Source organism: Siniperca chuatsi, linkage group LG8, assembly GCF_020085105.1.
Source record: "Siniperca chuatsi isolate FFG_IHB_CAS linkage group LG8, ASM2008510v1, whole genome shotgun sequence".
NCBI classification, from domain to species: Eukaryota; Metazoa; Chordata; class Actinopteri; order Centrarchiformes; family Sinipercidae; genus Siniperca; species Siniperca chuatsi.
Window position 1 is genome coordinate 9,500,985 of NC_058049.1, and position 25,321 is coordinate 9,526,305.

Here is a 25,321-nt window from a genome sequence, read left to right on the forward strand (position 1 = left end):
GTTAACAAAGCCATGACACATTGCTGCAGTATCAGATCAGGTATCTTCCTCAATGAGGATAATATTTCATGTACAGGACATTCGTTTTCTAGTCAACTTCAGCTGTGAGCCACCGCCAGTCTCTGTCCATCCATCATCCCCTGACCTTCAGCATGGTGCCCTGACGGCTGCCCGGGGCACAGGCAGAGTGACTAATGTCATCTCACACGCCACCTCCCTGCACCAAAGGCCCCTGATATCCATCCAGTATTATCCGACCCTGGCGTCTACAGATTTCTATCACTGCTCCCAGCTTTAATTATTCACGCTGCTGAATCACACTCTCACCAGAGAGATAGCCAGACTGGCCAGACTGCTTGCCCTCTCCCTCTCGCTGATCTTATCTATCTGGCTGTGTGACACTATCTTATCCTTCTCTTATATACTGTAGATTAGAAAAGACAACTGCCGGGCTCGCCCATGATCAAGTATACAATTAGTAGAGCACACAGTCTATAACAAAGCCAAGACAAGAGTGACTGTAGTTTCACCTGTGAACACCGGTGTACGTTTCGTTTCAGAAGTGGGGAGTCCACAGTGAAATCAGGTCTTCTTCAAGCTAAAAAACAAAATAACAACTTGAAATTATGTGAAAGCTACTTCCTGTCTTTATATTGTACATTTATATCAACTTGATCACACATTCCAATGAAACTGGTTATAATGTTTTCCATAACGATGATGATAGTCTAACAAAGGAATTAAATGGTCCAACAGCGTCCAAAACGCCTCCCCTGTATCTTTCTGACGTTGGAATTGGGGTGGGATAAATTTCTGTAACTTTCCGAAACCAACAATCCTACAAGACAAAGTGTATACAGCCATGTTAGCGGCTCTGTGAGAATGTAATCAGGCACAGCTGTGCTTTAGGCTAAATGCTAACGTCAGTATGCTAACATGCTGATGTTTAGCAGGTGCAATGTTTACCATGTTTACCATCTTAGTTTAGCATGTTAACTTGCTAACATTTGCTAGTTAGCACTAAACACAAAGTACAGCAGAGGCTAATGGGAGTGTAAAAGTATTAGACAAATAAAAATTCTGACCTGATGGTGGCACTAGATAAAATGTCTGGGATCATCAAAGTTGTTACAATTCATCCTGAGGGGGACATGAAAGTCTGTAGAAGATTTCATGGCAATCCACTAATGTCAACCTCATGGTGGCACTAAAGGAAAAGTCGGGGGATCTCCCAAGTCATTAAGATTCATCCTCTGGGGACTATGAATGTCTGTACAAAGTTTTGTGCCAATCCTTCCAATAATCAGTCTGGACCAAAGTGGTGGACTGACCGACAGACTGACATTAGCATCAATAGAGGCTGAAAAAAGACACATACGCTATTATAAAACACATAACCTGTTCCCCCAGAGTTTGAGACATAAGTTCCATGTGGATCTGTTGAGACAAAAATGTCCACTCCTTAACTAACCAAAGTTGGGGAGTTGGTGCTTCACAACAGTCACAAAGAGTAGATGACAATATAAAAAATTCTACATAAGTTTGTAAAATATAATTTGTGAAACTTATTTTATAGGACACCTCAGCATGCAGTTACCATCACTCTGTGGTAATTCTGTTTACAGGTGGCCTCCTGATACTGACTATCTCTGCAGCTGTTCACACATATCATAATCTTGTACTTGATGTGGTTTATCATTGCGATCACATGCATCCTTCCTGTGGAGCAGGGAATTCAACATCATGACTTTGACTTTAGTCAGATGCCTCTGAATGCATGAAGTACTTGGGTTATAATAACCTATGAGAATTCTGAAATTTCGGGGACACACACCCTCACATGCACATACCTCACCCATATTCAACCTCTGTGTTCCTCACCCCCCCAGGCTGGGACTCTGGATCTTATTTCTTAGTGACAGGTCCAGGACAGAGAAGGGGAGGATGGCTGCTGGGAGGAGGATGGGGGGCGAGGACACAGGATGAGCTGCCAGATTGACAGGCCGATGGGGCAGTCGCTGGGGGCCAAGGTGTAGAGATGTTCGGGGAGTTGGCGTTTGTGGCTCAAAAGATAAGCATCAGTGAGAATATGAGAGGCTAGATGGTAATCTTTCACAGGAAGTCAGGCTATGCCATTGCAGAAGAAACCACAGGAGAGAGGCTGACCTTGTGCGCCTGTGCTCAGCTGCATCGCTTTTTGGAGGAGGCCAGACCTTCAACCCACTGCAGACAGGAAGATACTCTGACATAGTACTGCTCTGTTTAAAAGCAAAGGCAAGTCAGGCCTAGAGTTTATGCGCTGATCACAGAGAAGTCATCCGATATGACCGTCAGTTTTGTATCACAGCACCATGACAACATGAATAACCAAAATTTTACCTCAATCTAGGAACTGTTGCGCAACATATCTCAGACATTTTCAGTGTTGTAGATTATAGTTTTAGCTGAAAGCTAAAACATTCTGTTGAGCTGAGGGGAACTGCTGTGAAAGAATTCACATTACTCATAATCATTTGACGCATTGTTAATATAAAATATTGAACCTCATTGGGGTTCCCAAATATCCCAATAAAATGTAATTTTGCTTTCATAACAATTTTTAAGGAAAACTACAGTTTATTACAACTTGGGTTTTGTTTTGCAGCACTGCCATCGGATCTATTGGTTATGATAGCATAGTACTTAATTGCTGAGACCTCGGTTAGATGCGTCAAGAAACAGTTAGCCGATCATACAAGTTGAAAACAAACCTCGTGGTTAGTCAAACTCATTTGGAAGAGAAACAAACGGCAATGTTGTTACCTGAACTATCTCACAGTTTTACCAACCAACTTTCTGGTTCAACATTGACCTACAGTACTTGCTAAAGTTGTGGGCAGCTTTGGTTCTCCTATGCAATGAGTAATTATTTAGCAAAAGCCCAGGTGCACTCCCTTTTGGTTTAACCTCCAAAAAAAGTGGAAGCTAATCTAGCTAAACTGTGGGCTTCTTTACAAAATGTACATGATCGTCTGAATGCTCATGTTTGTTGCCCCATTGGACCTATTTTTAGAGATGGCTCCAAGTTCCGAGATTTCAGTATTATACTGGTGACCATGTTATCAATACTGATAGAACCAATTGCTGGAGCTACGAAAATATATTTCAAGTTATAATAGTTTTCCTTTAACTGTGTAAAGATTTGTAGATTAACAAATCTTTGGCCTGAGTGACCCCAAAATTATTATTTCCCTTAAAGGTTAGAAAGGAACCGTAGTGAGTGTTGCATATATCATTTGAGGTCACAGTTTTTTGAAGGTTAGAGAATGAGGCTTTTAAGCAGAACATCGCCCATATCATTTCCTAGACTAGCAGCAAGGTTTTAAATAAGAAGGAGTAATGCTCACCCCTATATCTCTAACCACTGTCAGTGTGCCCTGTTCACGGGCCAATAAAACCCAGCTTCATGGCCGATGCTGAAAATATTCTCAACATGATTCAGCAGATTTTTCTGTCTCATTTGAGCTGTTATATAACTACTGTTAATGGCTTGAGTTTAATGCCTCTCGTTGTCTGAATTTTGGTTTATGTATCAACCAGCATAGCATGTAACCATCATGCTGATATTAACCTATGTTGTTACTGGACATTTATTCACTGTGCTAAGTGCTGAAGATGTGAACATAAAGTTAGATTTGTATTTAAACTTAAATTAAGTGTTTATGCTATAAAATGAAAATATACTAAAAGTGAAATATCACTTTTAAAGGTTAAGCTTGAATAAAATATTGTCACAAATTGGAATTTGTGTTCATCTTCATCTTGTTTGATATATTAATGAAGCCAGGTGATGGTCTAATGAAAAGAGTAAATGTCACTCTGCTTCCTTTTGCACTTGACAGAGCAGATGTTGAAATGTCACTATGTTCCTGCTCAGATTAAGAGAAATACCTGTAGCACTGGCAGATTCATTTGACCCTGATTTACTGAGCAAATGGTCTGAGCCTGGTTTTCAGATATAGTACAGAAGCTTGCACATTTAAAATGTGCGATGCTGTTGCATTAAAATAGTCTCACACGTGTCAACAAAGGCTAACACAACATTTAAAAAATACCCAGATCACAAACAGTGTTTCAACAAAATGTTTTGTGCCAGTTGACATGAAGACCTGTGAAATCAGAGCACAGATGCACAATAAGAAGCCCTCCACAAAGAAACCTTTTACTGTCTAAAACAACAGTGAAGACCTCTAGTTATAGGCCAGTTATTCACCACACAGGAAGTCATTTGGGGTTACTGCAGTGGGCTGCTTAACTCCGACAGTCAGTCTTGAAGCAGCCCAGGTGTTTTTTGTATGTCTGTGGGAGGGAAAGAAAAACTGCAGACTATCTATTTCTGTAACCAAATACTTGCAACCAAATTGGCAGAAATTACTGGACACCCACTGAGGCAGGTGTGCTTTTTGTAAAAGTCTTCTGAAAAGGTAAGTAACAACAGAATTGTTCTCAACTTTTAACTGCTGTATTTGTGAGTGTGTAGAAAAGTCAGTTGTAAAAATAGATGAAAATGACAAGTATGGAAATAGGAAGAAGAGACAAGCTTTGAAACGCAGTACTTTCAGCGAGAGTTGAGAATTGTGCTTTTATTAAAATAGTCTCCAGTTGCTCTTAGATAATAGATTTAATGTCAATATAATATAAACTGCAATGTACAGTCATCTCATCTTATATGGAACTGGGGTGTGAGAATTAGGTATTGGAGGGCACTTTTACACAAAATGCTATAAATCAGACAGCAAAAAGCATGAAACTCATCCCTATAGTTGTACGTAATACTGATTATACATTTAAACATTTAAACTGTGTTTCCCTCTAAATAATAGTTTAAACATCTTCACTGCAATACTTAAATCAAGTGAAAGTGAAATACTGTGTACTTAACACCAAATGAACTTGAAAAACATCAAAGAAAGACACTTGTTGTCCCCCCTTTTTAGAACTAAATTTAAAAAACAGAACCAATTTAATAGATGCACAAATACCAAACAAATCTAGTACTGGATTTAAAAAGAACTGTATAAATAGATATTTACTGCCATTACACAAACTAGCAGAGGACTAATTTAACACATAAATATCTTTGTCAACACCAACAAGAATATTATCAACAATAGCGAATAACATTTTATGATAAACAATCCTAATATCAACAGTTTCTCCTAGTTTGATCCCTGTTGATATTGTTTCTCTCCTCAGACTGAGCTCTTTCTCACTCTCTGCAGTCGATACTTGTCTCGATGCCCGCAGCAAAGCCAGATCACAAATCCTTAAGTAGTCTGGTGGTTTGAGTTGCCACAAATCCTCTGCACCCAATTTCCATGGGGCAGAAGTTTATTTTCCAGACTCACTGCTCAACCTCAGATGCTAGCTCCATGTATCTAATCTCCTTCCTTTTCATACGTCTCATCTAACACCACTTCCCATGGCCCAGTAAGCTCTGCAAAGTAGACAGATGGCCCGCTGAGTGTTGGACCACAGTGCCACATCCAATACTGAGTTTGATTCTCCCATTTGGGACTGTGAGTTATTAGCCATTAATGTCTCCTGGCATTTTCACCAACCTTGGGCTTTGCTTAAATGTCCTAACTTCTATTTTGGGTAGGTTTCCTTCCTGCTTCCTGTTTTGTTTTTCTTCACAGCCAAAGGGATTCAAAGATAAAAACATGTCAATCAAAGACTGATTGATTGGCCCTGACCCTGTGTTTCTCGTCCTCTTCCTCTTTCCCTGGAAACATGATTTAAAAATTGATTATTATGTCTTAAAAAGCTCAAACGTTACACAAATGGAGGATATGTGACAAGACCCATGTGTCAGTCTCAGTGCAGAGAGCACATGTTAAAGTGTAGCGGCCCTCTTTTTGCCATTCACTTGCGTCGTTGTCGTCTTAATTTCTGTTCATTTGATCTGGAGCCTTTAATGAAGCAGAACTTTGCTACCAAATGTGACTAAAAAAAAAAATAAATGTCTCTCCTGACTCTGATATTCCTGACACTGTGGACCACTAAAAGTCTGGCACTCTATCTGCATTATCCAAAAATAACATAACACTTTAATTGATCCCCAGGTTAAAAATTGGATAAATATTTCTGTGCTTTGACAAAACTCTGGAAACTGCTTTCAAAGGCTGATATTTGGTAGCTGTAAGATAAATATTGCAAAGAGGAAGTGGTGAAATCAGCACTCCTCCCCTTACTTACAGAGATGATCTATCTTATCTGAGATGAATACTAGGACACTTCTACTGAATACCAAGGTGCTATATCTGCTTGTGCAACATTTGATACTGTTGCTCTGTATGCATCTTACTAATATTTATTTACTTATACTAGTAGGTTATTACTTCCTGGTCTACTGATATAAAACTCCTTCAGTCTACTGATAGATTTATATCTTTAACTGAATTTGTTGTGTAATATGTCTCACAATTTGCATCTTTCTCCTCCACTGTGATGATGACACCTGATTTTGTACCTGTCGGCAATTAATTCTATTAATAATTGTGTTAATTGGCTGCTCCACTCTGTTAAAGCAAAACTATGTATCGGTTGCTGATCAGCACCCACTGTGACCACAAGTGACAATTACGGGATAGTGTTAAAACGTATCGTCAAAGTAATGCAGAGAAGAGTCATAAAGACACAGTAATGTCAGTTACACAGACATATCTCTCCAAACATTAGCTACTAGTCATATCAGACCAGATAAGTCTGTAGCTGCAAAACCCCCTGACTATATTGAACTGAAAAAAGATGTGTTTTATTGCTTATGAAACAAACTTTTACTTTGTAAGAAGAAAACTGTGTTATTTCTTTCAAAAGTTACAAGGCTCACTGTAAGTACTGAATGATAAATATGTATACAAACAATTAAATTTAGATAAAACTAAAATCCTTACATCTTTAGTGACGTTCTTCAACACCAGTAAAGTAGAACTGATTTTGTAATTATATTGATTACTTGTAAGGTTTGCAGAATTTTTTTGAAAGGTTTTGTAATGCAAGTCTATTATTATTATTATTGGTTTAATTAATAAATTATATCCAAAGTTGTAACAGCAAAAGCTTCATATGAAGTTAAATAATTTATCAGTTAGGAAGACATAATTGCAGGAGGAACACTTAATAAATATGGATTTTTTAAATCATAGTGTTTACCTAAATTCAGATTTTACTGAGAAGCAGTTCTACTTAATATGGAGACTCAGTGGGAAGATTAACCAAATACATCAGATTTTTTTCATCAGATTCAGCATCTGTCCTTCTGTTTGAACTAGGAGGATCTTTTCACAACCCAGGTGCTTATGTCAAAAATAAAATAATAAATCTGCTAATATTAAAAAAAATGTGTTTCACAATAAATTCAGATACAGTTTCTTTCCACTGAATGTAAAAAAATATGTGACTTAGGTCAACAAACTGAGGAGTCGAGTGAGAATTGGCCACAAACAGCTCTGTTTAGTTGTATATAAAGACCTCAGTCTTCTGCATGTGGAATTGTTGAAGAAGAAAAGTCCAAGGACGAATTGTGTTGGAAGGCCACATTTTTTAGCAGAGCACCAAACTAATGATGTTTTTCGTTTTTGTTTCACCCACTCGTTAGCTGCAGAGAGTGAACAGCCATGAGTCTACTGTGATAATGGTGAGTTATGGTGCCCGTATCCACAGCGTTTCCCTGATGGTTCCACATGAATGTTCCCGGGGAAACTTTGGGAGTTTGCAGACTCTACTGTAATTACCTTTTAGCACAGAAATGAGTAAAGAGTGAGATTCTGCTCTGTCATTGTTAGTCCACAGCAAGGAACAACTCAGAGCAGACAGGACTATTCTCTGTATTTTTACTATAATTAATAACTGTTGTTTTTAGTGGCATCAATGTTCCTTTTGAAGTTAAATTATGAAATATGTTTCAACGTATTTAGTCTAACTAATTATAATTAATTACAATAATCATCTCTCAAACTCACTAAAGCTCATTAGATTAATAATATTTGAATGTCATTTGAATACATTTATTATAGGTCAAAGCTAAAAACTTGAGGCTGTAACATTAGGAAATAACATTCATGTCAAGAAAATTAAAACAGTCGTTTTTCATTCCACATAAATGTCTTATTGTGGTTATGAATATTAGGTGCATATTTACTGTAGACTATACACTCAGCTCTGACAGTGAAATAGTGAAATTAATGTAATTAATGAAACCCTCTTAATCTACACACACATTGTGTAACAGATGGGTAGTTACACTGTTTTTGGGAAACCTGCCATTACCTTCAGATGCTTTTTATGATGTACTTTTTATAAATCGTTGGCTCATGACGCTTTTCAGAAATGCAGCACAGAGCTATGGCACAAGGTATAAAGTGCTTACTTTGATGTAATTTTTCTGGCTTTAGGCTCCCTTGCATTGACTTTCCAAAATCACATGAACTCCTTTTAGGTTATGCACTAATGTTATTTTCTCTCTCTATAACAAGGATGAAGTTCACATGCTTATCAGAAATGAAATTTTGTTAAATTTAATTGTAAGGCACAGTCTGTATTGGGTAAAAAAAACAGATTCCCTACCAGCAGTAACTGTCAACAACAACCCTTCTGGTTGATTTGATCTCTGCACCATCTGAAGACTGCAAGTGTCCCTGTTCTGTCTCTAAATAGAGAGATGAGTGCAAGAGGCAAAAATGTGCTCAATTTGAGTATACAAGGGCTGAGAAATGTTTTTGTTAAATTGTTGAATCTTCAACGATGTAACAGGCATTGTTGATGCGAGAAAGTGGCCTTGGTCGGCAAGTTATAAGTGCCCTTTCCACCAGAATGTAATTAGCATCCACATAAAGCAGAATAAAACATATTTTGAGAAATTCTGCCTCCAAATGTCACATGTTGTATTAAAAATGTTAAACATTATGACAATATATCATAATAAATTCACCTCAAATCTAACACAGAATATACACATATAATGCAAGTATAGAGTAAGTTTACTTCTACTTACTCTTTAACAGGCCTATTTATTATAATTTGGTTTGGTCAATTAGGGACAGTTACATTGGGCATTGCAATTTTTTAAGTATGTAAAAATGTTGACATTTTTCAGCTCTACCAGATAGCTTGACTCACTCTTGTTCAGCCACCTCTTGCAATATAAGAACCTGAACTTTTACGTTTTATTTTGAAAAGACATTTTTTCCACCATTTTCCCTGGATAATGAAATAAGTGCTTCAGCTACACAAACTAGATGAATATAAAAAGTTGTACACATACACAGACAAACATTGTCTTTCAAAATAAACTCTCGGGGTTCATCATCCTGTGTGAAAAACATGGAACCTGGGCTTCCAAAAAGAGACATTTCCTGCCTTTGGCAAAATGTTCGTGGTGTTGCATACGTGCCCGGATGTGACGCTGCACCTGCTGGACAAAAACGCCAATCTGGACTCTCCTCTTCTTACAAAAGAACCATTTCTGATGTGGAGCAAACAGCTTTTAAATTAAATGGGACAAGCTGGTTTGATTGGCCATGATTGATGCACCCACTGATAATGTATTCATCCTAATCTCTCCCTTTTTTCTAGCTTCGTCACAGGTGCACAAAAATACCAAACACTCACAATGCACTTTGCTTCATGTGCCATTAATTCACAGAAATAGACTATGTTTCTTCTTTAACACTGTGTCACTTTGGTCTGTGGATGACTATAAATGTGTATGTCAAAGTTACTTGGTGACTGTAAAGACTGAAGCTTAAAAAAGAAAATCCCTCTGAGAGAATCAGTGGGTTATGTTGCAACACCTCATAGTAACTTCCTGTGCTTATTAGTGTTGTATATACATATATAGGATCTAGCTTTCTACTCAAAAGTGACTGCAAGCTTTACTGATTTGATTGTTTTTAAGGCCGATTAGTACATTTCTTTCCAATAAGTCAATGAATGCAGAATTAGATTGTTATCAAAAGCAGTCTTTCTTGTCCTAAGAGCTCAGCGTTAAAAGAGATGACAATTTTTTTGCCTTTTGACATATTGTAGGATTGTTTATTGTATTGAATAAATGTGATGTAATGATTTTGACAATGGGATTGAGTCTCAGACATCTGAGCACTAATATGCAATTTTTACAAAGTCCCAGGTTTACGAAGTTTGTCTATTTTACACTTAGTACCTCCGATTTTAAGAAACTGCAATTTTCTCTCCACAGGATCGCAGCAGGATAGATAGGAACAGAAATCAAACATGTGGTAACTACAACAGCGTCATGGAGCCTGAGTACGACGTGGTGGATGACCAGGAGGAAGTGCTGAATGTGCGCATACTTCCTGCAAGGCCCATAAATGAGGAGAGAGAGTATGCAGGTAGTCATTCACATTCACACAGCTCTTATTTCATGTTGTTTTCACATTTCAATTACAGTTGAGGATACTAAGATTTTAGCGTGGGTTTAGTTTCATTTAGTCCTTATAAATGTCTTAAGTTTTGTTTTGTTTCTGTTTTGTTTTGTGGTTTAAGTTTTCAAGTTTTTTTCAAATTAGTAAAAAAAACATTTATTAGTTTTTGGTAGTGTTTTATCAATTTTCAATGTTTTATCTTTTTGCATTTCTTTTTCGTACATACTTTATATCATAACCTTGTTGACAGTGAAGCTCAGTGTAGACCACAAAATGGCCATCTTGGTCGCTCTGTTTATTAAGTAATTCATTCCATCTGTAGGTGTGAACTTAACCATTGATTGGTTTGTCACCACTTGTCTTACTCTCATTGCTCCTGTCTGCCTTAAATTAAAAATAAAATATAGCACATACAATCCATGAATAAAATAACCTATATCCAAAAAACCTAAGCATTAACTTTTAAACTTGTCCAAACTTCAACTTAAATAAGTGTTTACACAGATAACACAATGCGGGTGAGAATGTTTCATTTCACTACACACAGAAGCTCTGGTGAACATATAATTAGAATGAAAAAATAACAGCTCCACCACAAAACTGTGGTGAGAATGAAAGCGGTGTGGATCTGAGAGAGAGAGAGCTCATGCTGAGTGAGCATGATCTGCCAGTGGGTCTCCAGGGCCATCTGTTGGCTGAGTCAGACTGCGGGAGATTACAATTATCCAGGAGACGAAGGGGGAGTGAGGGAAGCATGTAGTGTGAATAGACTCCCTTTACTCTCCTGCATGGATGTGGCCCACAGCCAGGGGCCTCACAGCTGCACATCTACAGCGTTATACTGAATGTGGCTTTTAAATTTGTTCACACTTTGAGTGTTCTCCCTCTGTAATCAATACAGCCTGCTGCTGCTGCTGCAGCGCACTGCTGGGACTGGCAACGACCGAGTTACAAGAATGATACAGACTCAAAGAGTGTTTAAACTGTCAACTAACACTGGAACTATTGAAACTACTATCATTACTGTCGCTGATAAGACTGTGGGCATCACAACTTCTTTTGCTTTCAAGACAGGGGTCTTCCAAGGTCATCATCGGCTCAGAGTATTTCATCAGTGTCTGCTGTAGGTTTCTATTTTGTTTTCTCTAAATGAATGTCCCATTACAACTGCACTACTGTAAATGTCTGCTTATATTTCATGTGCTGTGTTCTGCTCTCCACTCCATCAGCAGAACTCCAACATCCTGCCTAGAGAAATCCCACTTACTTCAGGTAAAGTGACAAAACTCTCCAGACTCTGAATTTTGATTATTGTGGTTAAGATATTCTGTGAAAGTAGTCGTGGAACAAATCAAGCGCAACTATGTAACTTTTGAAAAAATAAATAAGACATTCTGAAGTTAAATACATAAGCAATACAACACACAGTTGTTTCATTCAATACACTCAGGGGTTTTGCTGCCAAAGCCTTACTTGGCCTTGTACCAGTGGCTTATGGTGGCTAATATTAGCTGACGTTAGCAAACGGTGTAAAACACATTACTGAGTCAGTTCACTGACTTTATGACTTTTCTCTACTTGGCCACAGGCTGTCGCTCAGCAAAAGTTAGATAGGGTCACTTAACCTGCATTATTTAAGATTTGACATTAATGACTCTGCGGAATGTGACAGGGTCGCTGATAGTGCTGAAAACACTGAGAATTATCACCCACTTCTGCAGAGCTTTTTAGTCTCTTTTAGTTCATTGTATAGGTTTTACAGCACATTTCCTGCATGGTTCAGTCTTTTCAACCTTCCTAGGCAGCTGTTTTCAGCAAAATAAATAAATAAATCCCCTGTACACTACAGTACAAGAGGCAGAGAGTTAAGTTAACAACTAGCTAGTGAACACATTTCAAGCATCTACCAGCTAAAGACCTAGATATTTGTCTCGGTTTAGGGTATCTGTACACTTCAAATCAATGCTTTAAGACCTTTTTTAAGACCTTTACACAGCAGTACAAATGCACATAAGGGCTGGGCAATACGTTTTAAATCATAAACATAAATTAATTCTTTCCCTTTGCCTACTTGTTTGGACTTTATGTCTCCTTGTCTGCAGCACCAGAATATGAATACCTTAAAATTCTTATGTTACACATTTATTTATCTATGAGACTAAAACACTAGTAACCATATCACCACTTCCGCTGAATCCTTGATTGTCAGTTGTGGGATTAAATGTTTCAGTTTAAAAAAACACATACTGTATTCGGTAAAGTAATCTGTAACTACAGCCCTGCAGTTTACTAAAACGTATACATTTCCCTCAGGGATTGAGTACCACAACCACAAAATTATACTTCAGAGCAGTACTTCAGTAAGTGCACACTATACATAGTCACTTATCTGCATTCTGTTTTTTAAACACAGGGCCTGCTGTAAATAGAGACCTGAAGCCAGGCAGAAGAAAGACCAGATTAGGTAAAACAACTTAGAAGAATTAACTTTACTCACTTTCACCATCCTGGCCTCAGAAGCATCCCAAAATATACACATGTACACATGTTGCTCTTACAGATAAGAGGTCACCACCTGTGGAGCCAGGAGACCAGGTAAACAGCTCGGTGTATTGTTGACTCTGTTTTTGTGTCAATAAATCATGTTGATTGCAACTCATAAAATAGGTGATCACTTTTCTCTCTTTCTAAAATCACAGCGCTCACACAGGTAATTTGCTCAACTACTATTCAAGTTATTCATTGTTGGGGTTTAAATAAGTTATGAAAGGACTTATAGCTGAAGTCTGTGATCTTCCAGTCACTCTCCATCACCTTCACCGTTGACCGCGGAGTTACTAAATCGCTTGCTTGGACTGAGTCTACACGAACCCTGCAGGAGAAAGTGAGTATTGTTTTACTCTTCCACTCTAATTTGAACAGGAATTTGAACAGGAAGCAAGTAGACAGACCATCACTTGTCCCAGTTAGCGTCTGCCCTGTTGTTGTTTTATTTTTCTGTAGTAGACCTCGACCCTTTGTAACCCTTTCCTCTATGTGAAGTTGGAAAGTGAAAGGAGGCCCTCTTACTTTACAGTTTGTACAGTGTAGCAGTGACACCATCTGCTGGTTAGAAAGATAATCACAGAAAAGGCCTGAGGCTTTCTTTGATAAAGCATATTGTGATGTTATGTATAAATGATGCCCCTTTTTCATTTCAGTGGACAGAGCGCAGCTAAAAAAGTAAGTAGTCAAACATGCAGCACTATTTCAATCATTAATTCTATCTATTTCATGATTTTATTATCATATAATAATAACAATATATAATATATTTTATTATATACTATATAATAATAATAATATAATATATAATAATAATAATAATATTTTATTTCCTACACCATGTCTTGTAATGGTGTCTACTCCTGTTATCTACTTGCTTCCATGTATCAATCCTTTCTCTAAAATCAATAATCAATTAGCGCTTTCAGCTGGGCTATTTTCATTTTTAGAATTTTGTAAATTATATTTTATTCTACACAATTAAACTTGTAACCTGACTAGAAAGGACTCCTATACTATGTTGCCATTGTAGCGGTATAACTACTTTAAAAATGTAATGTAATGTAAAAAATGTAAAATTGAGGGCCCCACCTACATTTGAAGGAAAATTTAAAGAAATCAAATTAAGCATATTATAACCTGAGTTGTGAATTCTCAATACATTGATCATTAGTCTCTGCTTTGAAGAAAGATTAACAGACAAAAACTTGGCAATAAATGAACATTTACAGAATGTATAGTCAAGTGTATTAACAAATGAATAAATGCAAGATTAATAATGACTTAATGGCGGGAAAACAGAATCAAATAAATGCAGGAAATGGGTCTTTTAAATTGAAAATTAGAAATGATTATTTGGTTTGGCGATAGTGAAAAGGAGTATTTGATTTCAGATATAACAGGGAACGAATGACAGTGATTTTAAAATTTGGCATTGAAAATAATATTTGGCATTGAAAACAAAACCTTAATAGAAAAAGGAAACATGAGATCGTGATTTACATATAATCTACAAACTAAGGAGAGAACGTCACTCTTCCTGAACCAGCCGTCCTCTCAGCTGCTCCGAAGCCTCTGGCATCACAGCAAACCTATGGCTAGGCCTGTCACGATAATTACTTTATCAACTTATCAAGGTCAGCAAAAACTATGTTAATGTTAAGGTTATGTCCATATATCGTACAACATTTTAACCAACATGATGCCAGAATAAACAGCAGGGTTTTCCCTACATTATAAGGCCTGGGCACAATGGTGTTGTTTTCTCACATAGAACCGGGCGGGTTAAAGTTAACTTTTAACTGACTCAAAATGTTTCTATATGACCATATAACAATTGAAGTCGTGTCAACATACATTACTGGACAGGGAAAGTCACCTCAAAGGCCACTGTAACACACTGACAATTTCCTCATACTTGAACTTTCATAAAAACTTTATGACTCTATATCTTCAGTGGATTAACCTATTTGTATCCGCAACTGAAATTTTGAATTTCCTTTGGTGGAAGTGTTCTCTCAGCTTGCCTAAGCACAAATCTGAAGAAATTTTCAATATCGGTCAAACTGTTTGGCTGAAAAGTGAGTTTTTCTTATCATATGGTCTTTGGGCACATGGGACTACTGTTTTTTCCTGAAATGGTAGAAAATGCTCTAGCATAAGCAAAGAAATCTGTATGGATTTTTATTATCAAACATGTGAGGGGCTCCTTTCTATATATTCCATATAAATAAAAGTCGCACAGAACTATTATTAGTCACACAGCAGGTGAAAACATTCACTTGAGGAGCCTTTCTCCATTAGTTTCAATGGGCTTCAATTTATTTTCAAAAAGTATGTCTGTTTGCTTCTGGTTTTTTTAAGATAACTACTGACTCTCAAATACATATAGGAACCTCTCTCCCTCCCTCACACACACACACACACACACACACACACACACACACACACACACACACAATAAAGAGAAACTGTATTTATAAATGCATTACTCCATGTATTAATAGTCAGTCTCAAGGCAGGAATATAATATTCATAAGTATGTTTTCATTAGTATATAATCACCTGAATATAGGAATTGTTGTGTCTTCATTACCTTCGAATGAGCTCTTTATATCTACAGTGGGAGCTATGTTGAACTGCCATGTTTCTACAGTAGCCCAAAATGGACAAACCAAACACTGGCTCTAGATAGGGTGTTTGCGAGATTCGCAGCCACCATAGTTTCTCCCACACGCTTGGAAGAGGGGTGGGATTATATACGTAGGGTGCCTCAGCTATTCTGTGACTTCAGCTGTTACTTACTTGTTATGGAAGGCTTCGAAACATTTACTATGAAGTGGCATTAGAGGCAGGAGACCGTTTAGCGAGCTGGCTTCCCTGATATCTCTAAGTAGTGTGTTCCTTAGCTTTGGAGGGTAATTGGCAAAGGCTACACCCCCAATTTTCTTTCTGCTGTTGCTGGGACTCTCCAATAAACTAGCAGCAGATGATCGCAGTGTTCTTAAAGGCAAATAGTTAAGGGAATTAGCAATGTAGCTTGGTCCTAGCCCATTAAAGCAAAGCAAGGCAAGGCAAGTTTATTTGTATAGCACTTTTCAACAAGGCAATTCAAAATGCTTTACATAAAACATAAAAGCAACATAAGGCATTATAAAAAGACATTTAAATTCAATTAAAAAGAGTTAAACAGAAAATAAAACAAGATCAAACAGGAGATTAAAAGTTACAGTGCAGTGTAAGAAATTAATCAATATTTGATTTAATAAAAGGCAGCGTTAAACAGAAAAGTCTTCAGCCTTGATTTAAAAGAACAGAGTTTCAGCAGACCTGCAGTTTTCTGGGAGTTTGTTCCAGATATGTGGTACATATCTGATCGTCTGATCGTTTTTTTAAGACCTGTAAAGACACCGTTACAGTAGTTGAGTCTACTGAAGATAAATGCATGGACCAGTTTTTCCAAATCCTGCTAAGACATAAGTCCTTTAATTCTTCTTAAGGTGGTAGTAGTGACTTTGTAATTGTTTTAATGTGGCTGTTGAAATTCAGGTCTGAGTCCATGACTTCATCTAGATTTCCTTTTTTGTGGAAGGCCTTTTTTGTGGTTTTTAACATTACTGATTGATGCTGAGCGCTGACCTATATCAGGAGGATATCCTATTTTACCTGAGCTGTCTGTTTATTTGATTGTTTTTTGTGTATTTTATCATTCACTGTGGTATTTTATTTCTCTCTCTGTGAAGCACTTTGTTTTGATAAGTGCTCTATAAATAAAGTTTTATTATTATTTTTATTATTAATGGGTGCAATGGCATCAATAACATTGGTAATTTTAGAAGTTATTGAAGTACAAGCTCAGACTGAGACCCAACAGAGGGCAGATGTGGAAGAGAAAGCCTAATAAATATTTCACTGGTGCTTTCATTGATATACCGTTTTGTAGTTACCTCTGTTTGAACATTTGTGTACACGGACATAGCACACTCAAAGAAAACACAGGAATGATCAGAGAGAGAGCAACATCAATTGCCACAACCTTAGGAATGTTTAGACCCTTGGAGATGATTAAGTCCAGAGTGTGCTCCATCACGTGCAGAGTCAGTCCATAGTAATCAAGAACATAACAGTTCTTTAGGCCCTCTGTCCTGGAGGTTGTAAAATCACAAACAATGACTACACAGTCAACATCAATAGAGATTATAGATTATTATGGCCTGTAGATATTTAGAAATATAGTTCGAGAAGAGCCACATATTCAAAAGAAGCATGAGACATCTTTTGCATTGGAGGGAATCATTAAACAATCTTGGTCATCTTGGTCTAACCGAGTTTCAGTTAAAAACATGAAATTAAGAGCTTGCTGTATTTTTAATTTAAATTTTTTTTTAATACACTTACATAAGTGAGTATATTTATTTGTATAGCACTTTTAAAAAACAGTTACAAAGTGCTTCACACACACACATGCAAAAATAAATAAAGATTTTACAATACAAAAACACAGCCCAAAACCAAACTGAGACAAACCAAAAAATATGACAGGGATGGAGATCTATAAAAAGAGAGATGGGTTTTTAGAAGCCACTTAAAGCAGTCCAAAGATTCAGCAAATCAGATTGAGACTGAGGAAGCTGATTCCAGAGGTTGGGGCTAAACAGTGAATGCATGATCACCTTTTGTTTTGAGTTTGAGGGATGGATAAAAGGCAGAGCTTTGAGGATCTAAGTGGTCGAGAAGTGAAATGAGAAACGAGGAGTCACAAGCAACTCCTCGTGCTGTACTTTTATCAGGCTGGGGAGACAGAGGATGATTCTGATGAAATGTATTATAACTGGCTGAGGACTTAAAGCCAATGGTGGAAGTGGACACTCAGGGGGCTTTAGGGGCGAGAAAATGGAAGTAGAGCAAGGGAAGGGGTGGGGGGAAGTTTGGTTCTAGTAGTGACCAGCTCTTTCATCTGATCAGTGAACTCCAAGAGAAGAGGGTGACCTGGATGGGGTTTGAAGAAGGTGAATTCTCACCAGTGGTTGTTGGTGAGGGGGGTGGAGACTCTTCCTCTCGGCTCTGATGTTTCATGATTAAAGCTCCCTTCAGGCAGGGGGCTGAGGTGGCTCTCTTTCAAGGTTTCTGCCACGCTGTGTTATGTCTTCCTCCTGTTTTGATTCCTCTTGTCTTTTGTCCTTTCCAGGGGGAACAGATGGGTGACGCAGGAAGTAAAATAGGTTAGAGATGAACAATTTTACTCCTGACTTGTTAAGTCCATCTGCCTTAAAACGATGTCTGCGGTCCCAGAAAAAAAAAGTTGAAATTGTCAATAAAGTGCACTGAATGGATGGTGCATGCAGTTTAGAGCCATGTGTTTAGTGTCAGTCTGCTGAATCTCTCAACTCTTGGTGGTGAAGGGCCACTGATAAACACCTCAGCATTCAGAGAGCTGACTGTGTTCAACAGATCAATAAAGTCCCATTTAAGCACTTCAGACTGTTGTTTCCACAACATTATTGGTCCATATGTGCACAATGATGTTTTTCCACAGTTGGATGTGCAGTCACGATATGCAGGATTCTTTCTGCCAAATCAGAGACCATATCCTTTGGAAAGCATTTTGGTGTTCTCACTGCACATGCTTTTTCAATCTTTTACAGCAAAACCACCCACAATCAGAGTTTGAGGCCCAGTCATTGGCTGATTTACTCTCAGTCCTGCTGCGTGACGATGGGATGTTATCCATCAGACGGCAATCCAGGGTCCTGCAACAGTGGTGCAAATCTGTTCCCCAGTTGCACACTTGGTTGTTGCTAACTTTCTCTTTTGCAGCTGTCCACGGCTAGAACAGGGGGCGAGAGGCGCTCTGCCTGGATGATAATGCAGGCCAGCCAGTTGCATCACAAATCTCAGGGCGCTGGGCTCGGCCTGTTACTTGTCCTCCCATTTCCCAGGGAAGTTTACTCTTAGGCTTTGCACCAAGAGTTCCAGGGAGGACTACCACTTGTAGATTTATTACCCGGTACACAGCCCTCCTGTTTCTTCGTAGTCTTGTCTGTGCTAATTAGCCATGTGTTAGCATGCTCGTGTCCACTGTTTTGAGTCCATGGTAAAGGAATGTCGTTCCCACATAGTCCATTCACTTCCACATTTACTTCTAACCGGTGGATTTTGGTTTCCAGCACTGCATTTTTCTGTAGAAGTTTGTGGAGGTCGACTGTGGAGAAGGGAGGCATTTTGCTGCTAATTAGCTTTAGCTAAGTATCCAGTCACTGCAGTGCTGTTGGTAGGCCGCATTCACGTTGCACTGAGAGGTCACAAAAGTGTTGAAAATATGGCAGTAGCTTACTATATCTGAATAAATTACAGTCCCAATGATTTACAAGTATCCAAGAGCCACTGCTCATAATTTCTAGCAGAAAAAAAAACAAACAAGAATATCAGCAAAAGAATGCAAGCAGAGGCGAGAGCAAGCAGCAAAGCATATGCACTTAAGAGCTCTGTATATAAGGAGGAGGTGTTAAGATTAGTCAAGCCGGGAAACAGGGAATGCCAGGGAACAGGACGCAAACGCAGACTAGCAGGCAGAGCTGATCGCTATTTATTAACAACAAAAGGCTTTCACTGAATTGGCAGGTAAGCAGTCCAAAACAGAAACACAAGTCCAATGGCAAGCAGGCAAAATCCAAAATCCACAGACAGGCAAGGTACAATGGAAACAATGAACCAGGGCGCTTGACAGAGGTACAACGATCTGCCGAAGAACACAGACTAAATACACTCAGGTAGGGGAAACAATGAGACACAGGTGGAACCAACTGACACAGGTGAAAACAATGAAAGCAAATCAAAGACAGGAAGCAAAACTACCAGACACAAGAGGAAGAGAGAATATTACAAATAAAACAGGACAAAAACCCAAAACCATGACAAGAGGACCTTAAATCAATTCCTAATGTTACTGGAAGCCAGTGCAGAGCAGCTAAAATTGGACTTTAAAGAAAAAAGAAAGGAGTAAAATACTACTAGACCCAGCTACATACTACATGCTACTACACACGTTCAAAATCAGAATGGTCACGGTCAGAAGTTGATGTGTTGTCGTCTTCATCCAGGGACACCTCTTTGATTCCATGTTTCACATTTGTCATGTCAGTAACAGTATCTAGCTGTTTCCCTGATAAATTGTCAATCCTCCCAAATTCCTCATCACAACTATCCTTCGCACTGTGAATCCTCTGACCCGAGTCGTGAGAACCCAGCAGATCAGTAGGTTAAAATGTTAAATTCAGTTAATGAAACAGACAAGCCACCTGCTACTTCAAAGGACAATATTTGGAAATTCCTTTTTTTTAGTGCCCATATTGGTTTATGCAAGTTTCTCTTCATCGTGTGTGTGTGTGTGTTTGTGTGAGAGAGAGAGGTTCCTGTATGTATTTGAGTGTCAGTAGTTATCTCAAAAAAGCAAGATCTGAGGTTTAACAGAAGCAAACAGACATACTTCCTGAAATTGCATTGAACCCCACTGAAACTAAGAGAGAAAGGTTCCTCAAGTGAATGTTTTCACCTGCTGTATGACTAATAATAGTTGTGTGCAACTTTTATTTATATGGAATATGTAGATAGGAGCCCCTTGCATGTGTGTACTGAAAATAATAAAAAATCCCTGCATTTGTATTGCTTATTCTACACCATTTCAGGAAAAAACAGTAGTCCAAAGACTAAATACAGTATAAGAAAATGGCTGTATCTCAGAGACTACAAGGAGCACAATCAAGTATTTGGTATCTATGAATTATGAACTTTGAGTTCTGTGCGAGAAAGCAACGGCAGAGGGAAACAGATTTACTTGCTGCTTGAGAGTTCCCGGTGAACTTTTGGAAGCCATTGCCGTAGGTTTGGACGACGGGTTCAGGAAGCGTGACGTTCTCTCCTTAGTGTTCAGATTATATGTAACTCATGCTCTCCTTGCCCCCTCCCCTCAGATCCCTCCTCTCCACCCCAAAAACGGTGACAGAAAGTTGAAACAGAAACATGAGACATGAGGAAAAATCAGAACATTGTCATTGAAAAACACATCAGAACGCAAAAAATATCAAAATTAAATGTAATAATTTTTAATGTCTACAAATGTTTCAATGCCAATGTTTCCTTTTCAGTTCAGGTTTTGTTTTCAGTGCAAAATTTTAAAGTCGCTGCCCTGGCTCCATAAACGCTAGGTTACCAATCCAACTTCTCTAAGACTTAAATTTAAGAATTCAGACCACATCAGCTCTTATCACAGCAGCAGATGGTAGTTTTTGCTTACTTTTGCAGTGTAGTTTCAGACGAAGGTGAGGCGATAGGCTACCCACTGGACTTTGAGGCAAATACTGCCATAAGAATTGTTCATGGCAGTCGGCACTGTATACGAGCTGAGCTTGATCCGTGGTAGCTGGAGACGGATAGAAGCTCTGCTAAACTTCCTCTCTTTAACTAAACTTGTTTAGATAAACTTGAAAATAATCTCGACATTACTTTCAAAGTTATTATCAAAGTGAGACTGACTCAAGTACAAAAGAATAAATTAGGCTTCCTTCCACTAAGGTTAAAATATACGCAAGAGGAAAAATGCAAGAAAAGAAAACTCTGGAGAAACTAAGAGCTAGTTCAAACGTGGGCGAGCAAAGAAATAGTAACGCAGACAAAATATAAGGGTAACGCAGTGACGAAGAAACAAAGAAGAAAGTGTAACAAAAGAGTGTCAGACAAGGCAAATCTAACGGTTTTTATTCAGGGCGTGTATTGGGGGCGGCGGATGGATCTTTCTCGCTCAAACTGCTGTACGCCTCATAACTAATAAAATTCTTTTGTTCATAAGAGAAAATGTGGTTTCCTCTACTTTTATGGAACTATCTAATCTGATATGTTGTCAGCAGCAAACATCACACATATTTCAGAACATGGTTCAATCGTAATATTCCTAACTGCTTGACTATCAAAACATAAATTGAATATTACTAATAAGACGATAGCAGGTTGAACAACAGTAAATTTGATCACCCAATATACTAACTACAAACTTACACAAAATCATAAATGCATCCCATTATCTGTGGTCACTAATTAGCAGTGTGGCCACATGGTAAACAAGGTATTAAATCTATGAATGCATACTTAATTCATTTTACATCGTACAGATATCGTAGTTGGATTATTCTTCAGGAAAACGTGCTGAGTAATTTTGGCTGGATTACTAACTGATTGGATCACTAATTTGTATTAATGCAGACTTTGGCTAAAAGAAGCAATATAACAGGAATGCACTTTCACATTTATGACGGGGTCTGGCAGGCATCTTATCTGCGGTCACATCAGGGTGTGAGAGAAAAAGAGGGTGTGTGTGTGAGACAGAGAAAAAGGGGAAGAGAGGCTGAGACTGACATACTAGATAGATTGTTTGATTCTATTAATTGTCTGGATGTGACGTGTTTTCAGTCTCAAAGAAATTAAGAACTCAAGTCTCTGTCCTAGGAGAGGGTAATCCTAGTTGTTCTGTGTATTCAGACCTTTTCCTTTGGTTTGTAGCCAGGTGAATTAAAGAAAAAGTCGTTGACTGCTTCCAGTCCTGCAGTTAATCTTGTTGGCATGACAAAGCACATAAGTTTCCCGGGTAGAGAGCCTGATACCAGCTCTGGAAGGTTTCAAAGTGACACTTGCACTATTGGATCGCTTACAAATGCGGAGGAGTCCCAGTTTATTCAAATCCCATTGGAATTCCTCAAGGCCATAAACAGTACCTCTCACTTGTCAACTCACCTCCAGTCCGTGTGGCTGTATAATGGAATTTGAAAACAACAGAGGTTGCTTTCCCTACATCATATTGTTTTTATCTAATTGTCTTTTTTTTTTATACTTCTAATAGGCAGAGTTCAATCCACATACCAAAGGTAATTGCTAAATAACTTTGAATGTAACATTGTAGTTAAAAACAGCTTGCCAGTTGTAATAACATTGAATGTGTTTTAGGTCTACAGAGTGCTGAAAGTGTTTCAGCCCCTCATACCAATATAAGACATTCTTTGGATTTGGATACTCATGGTATAGAAATCAGGTGCGACTTTAATTTCTCAGGCTTTTCACGACAATTACGTCATGTCATGTTATGTCATGTTTGATTTACATGTGCTCTTTCCTCCTTTATTTAGCTCACAACACAATCTAGGTAAGTAGTGTTATAGATCATCAGCATCATTATACAGTTATTGATTCAATAAGTCAACATTCTTTTCTACTTAAAGAAAGGGTGCCATCAAAACGGCATCACCACGAGTGGCCTCAAACTAAAGAAGACTTTGACCAACATGACTTTGTTCCACTGGAAAAGCCTCAACAGGTATACTTACTGCTACTTAAGAAAGGTTAAAAATTATATATATATATATATATACATATATATATATATAAATGTATAAATAGTCTATACATGTAACATCATTATTCACTGAATTCTACAGACCAACTGTGAAGAGGACTGGTATGTTGGGGCTTGTAATCGACCAGATGCTGAGCACGCTTTACACCTGGTGAACAAGGTATCTCTTCTAAAATGAAATGAATCAAAAAATTATCCGAATATATCTGAAGCTAAACTTCTTTTGTTGCTCACATTAACCACATTAGGATGGGGCATTTTTGGTACGAGACTGCTCCATCAACTCCAACAGTGAACCCTTTGTATTGGCTGTTTATCACGAGAAGAAGGTTTACAATGTAAAAATTCGGTTCATCAAGAGCACCAGCAAATACATTCTGGGAACAGGACAACGATCAAATGATGTGAGTGAGACAAATTCAAAAAGATAGTTCAACGAACGCTCTCTTCAGCATTATATTTACTGTAGCTCGCATCTTATTTCTCCTCAGATGTTTGACTCTGTGGCAGATATCATCAAGTTCCACTCCATTTTCCCAATAATATTCAGTGGGAGAAATATGCCTGGAAGCAGATACCCAGAAAACTGTGTGCTGACATGTCCAGTAACAAAAAGGGATGTTGACCTACTGCTGCAATAACACACGCATCATTCCAGCAAATATAATCTGTGGAATCTGATTCTTATTAAGTCACTATGTAACCCAAAACATCCACCAAAGTTCATCATGAGCATGTTAGGAAAAGGCTGACTGTGTATACAATTTGTGAAAGTATTTGCTTGTGTCAATAAAAAATGTGTTTCATCCAAGTCTGCAACTAATGATAATTTTCATTATCAATTAATTCGATTTTTGTATTAATCATTAAGACTAAAATGTCAGAAAATAGTAAAAAACGTCCATCACAATTTCCTAGAGCACAGGGTGATGTCTTCATATCGCATGTTTGTCTTGTACCAACAGACCAAAACAGAAAGTTTCTCACTTTACAATGATGCAAAACAGAGAGAAGCAACAAACTCACATATGAGAAGCTGGAAGCAGAAAATTATAATTGTCGTTTTTGCTTGATAACTTCATTTCGATTACCAAAATATAGGTAATTAATTTTCCATCAATCAAGTAGCTAATTGATTGACTAGTCTGACTAGACTAAGTCTGCTTTACAGTCATGAAGTAGCTAGTCACCAGTAGTGGAACTCAAATCCTTTAAAACTAATAATACAACAGTGTAAAAATACTTAATTACAAGTAAAAGTCTACACTTGCTACAGCAACTGTAGCAAGCACTGTTGCTGTGGATACCAGAATACCTATATGCTAATTTAGAACGGCGGTTAAACTGTTGACCAATTAGGTGTTATTACTGACGAAAGTATTAGGTCTATAACACTGTACAATACAAGTAAAAGTGTTTAAAAGTATTACCAGCAGAATCTGCTTAAAGTTTCAAAAGTAAAAGTACTCATTATGCAGACAGGTTTCAGAATGTGATTAGCATGTACAGTAGGCCGATATTATTTTAATTTATGATACATTAAAATGTAAGCAGCTGTAGCAGGTCGAGGTGGTGGGCGTTTTAACTATTACCTACTCCTGGTCAGGGTGATAAGTTCCATATGTAAAATATCTACCAACAAAGTAACTTGCTGTCAAATAAATGCAATTGAGTAAAAAGTAACATTTGTCTGTTTAATGTCTTGAAGTAGGCTAGAAGTAAATAGCAGCATAAAATGGAAATAATCAAGCACCTTAGTAATGTACTTACTGTCTTTCTTTTTATGTCAGAGATAATAGGCCTTTTTCCCTGAAGACATTTTGACATGTCACAGTAGGAAAAGCACAGGTGTAAATAATAACTTTATAAAAATATTAAATTAATGATGGCTGAATTCCATGAATCTGTTTTGGTTTCAGGGTCCTGGTATTGTGCATGCTGGCTCACTGTCAGG

The 25,321-nt window shown here is 37.9% G+C and overlaps 1 protein-coding gene across 1 annotated transcript; it reads left to right on the forward strand.

The window, feature by feature from the left end:
- The first annotated feature begins 2,323 nt into the window (after positions 1-2,323).
- On the forward strand, positions 2,324-24,178 carry LOC122880750 (cytokine-dependent hematopoietic cell linker). The gene is made up of 17 exons (XM_044206178.1): positions 2,324-2,329; positions 7,640-7,678; positions 10,238-10,391; positions 11,495-11,547; positions 11,654-11,696; positions 12,838-12,888; positions 12,985-13,019; positions 13,124-13,134; positions 13,225-13,308; positions 13,625-13,646; positions 22,858-22,882; positions 22,962-23,046; positions 23,141-23,157; positions 23,234-23,328; positions 23,450-23,527; positions 23,616-23,771; positions 23,859-24,178. Exons 1-17 carry the CDS (start codon positions 2,324-2,326, stop codon positions 24,006-24,008), a joined length of 1,104 nt encoding a protein of 367 aa, XP_044062113.1. The 3' UTR covers positions 24,009-24,178.
- Positions 24,179-25,321: the final 1,143 nt, after the last annotated feature.